Raw genomic sequence first — 1927 nt, forward strand, 5'->3', positions numbered from 1 at the left:
TGATAAACAACAATAGATGTGTGACGAATTCATTCATATACTTCAATTCTAAAACTAATACACCCTATATATTTAAATAACAGCATTTGAAGAATATCAAGAGGGGGAAAAAAATAAACCTCCAAATCATCCATATAGAACAGGAACACAAAGTTCTATACTGTGTTCTCCCTAGCTTGACCCTAACCCTCCTCCACTCAGAGCCAAGACTTCCCTCTTCAAATACAGAGTGAATATTTGGGCTCACTCTTCAGTTGGGGCAGAAGAAGCTGCTGACCAATGCTGTGCAATGAACGTGGTAGCAGTATTATCTACAGAATCAGTTCTGGCCTGGGCCCTCCCTTCCTCATCTCTTAAAGCCTCCTCATACCAGCATGAGAAAGAAATGGGGTCAGTCCCTTTGATCTTAGCCAAAAACTCCAGAACTTTCATCTTACTGGTTTCAGCATGAGCCCTGGGACCCCACAGGAATTCATAGCGTGGAGGATGGCTGTTAAGCACCTGCCGATACTCCAGGTAATTCTCCTGCACCCAATCTGTGGTGATGAGCTTCCTGGGTTCCCCATAAATGAAATGCTCCCTCCCAGCATATACTCCCATCATATTCAGGAAATCCCAGATGTCTTCCTCAGGGGCACAATTGCCCTCTATGAAGATCACACCCAGGATGATTATCAGGAGACCATTTTTAGGCATGCTCTGGTTGTCACTAAGCATCTCATCATGGGTGAGGTCCAGTGAGTTGACAAGGACATAGGAGTGGGTGGTGGGGTCCACTTCCTTTACATCAATGCCAGAGATCACCTCCAAACACTTAGAAGCTTTCTTGAAGATCACAGGGAATTGTTCCTTATATTTTTCGACGACAACCTTCAGCATCTCTGCCTTTGTGATGGGCTCCTTCAATCGATACTTGAGGATCATGAAATGCACCAAATCAGCCACCCCCTCATCTAGTGGGTCTCTGGGCAAAGATTCATTGTCTGTTGAGGTCTTCAGAGAACCTGTATCCTCTTCTTCTTGGCTATTGGTGACTTCCTCTGATGTGTTCCATGATGCAGAGAAGGAGCAGAAGGAGCTCTGAGGACTCTGGGGAGGACTCAGTGTTGCAGCAGGCTCCTCTTCCTCCTTCTCTGGGGAGAGTGGAATCACAGGAGAGGAAGGCGGGGAGGAGGAAGTGGAGGGGTAGGAGAAGTTGAAAGAGCAAGAGGAAACAGAGGAAGTCTCCTCCTTGTCCTCAGCTATGAGAACATCTGCCACTTCTAGGCCTCGTATCTCAATTTGGGTTTGAAAGTCTGGCTCAAATGCAAGGCGTAGACGCTTTGGAGAGTGAGGCATGATGACTCCTGTTGGCAGTAGCAAGAAGTATGAGCCAGACAGTGGGAGATGGGGTACCACAGACCTATGGGAGGGAGGAAGGTGGTCAGCGGTCTCAGCAGAGAAACACACACTGGGCAGCTCTAACAAAGGCCAACTTACAGGCTCTTTGTGGGGGTGGGGGGAGGTGCTCTAGGGCCTCAGAGAGCTTCTGTCTTCCTGGACGGTTTGTCTCCTAGAAACCTATAGGAGGATATGAGAAAGCTCTTCAAGGTGCAGCCAGCCAGCTCAGCTCAAGGCTTCCTCCCTCTGCTTTCCTGGGTCTGGCCCCTTCAGAACAAGCCTTCACCTCCCTGAGACCACCAAGATGGGACTGGCAGGACACCATATCTGTTCACTATGCCCCAGGGCATCCCAGAGCTGACAGCAGGGGCAGGGTAGGGCTGGGTATGCCTTCAGTCCTCACTCAGGGTCCCCAGCTTAAACTCTGGCAGAGACTGGGACTCCTCCCTCTGCTGACCTGATGTGTCTCCGCCTCAGAGCAAGACCCTCACCTTCCTGAGAACCCCTGCACAAAAAAGAAGAACCTTATCTTGCCACCTTTGCTAGA

The 1927-nt window shown here is 49.4% G+C and overlaps 1 protein-coding gene across 1 annotated transcript; it reads right to left on the reverse strand.

The window, feature by feature from the left end:
• Positions 1-243: 243 nt before the first annotated feature.
• On the reverse strand, positions 244-1338 carry LOC122896746 (melanoma-associated antigen 10-like). The gene has a single exon (XM_044234801.1). It carries the CDS (start codon positions 1336-1338, stop codon positions 244-246), a length of 1095 nt encoding a protein of 364 aa, XP_044090736.1.
• Between the last annotated feature and the right edge of the window lie 589 nt (positions 1339-1927).

This window comes from Neovison vison, chromosome X (genome assembly GCF_020171115.1).
Source record: "Neovison vison isolate M4711 chromosome X, ASM_NN_V1, whole genome shotgun sequence".
Classification (NCBI taxonomy): Eukaryota; Metazoa; Chordata; class Mammalia; order Carnivora; family Mustelidae; genus Neogale; species Neogale vison.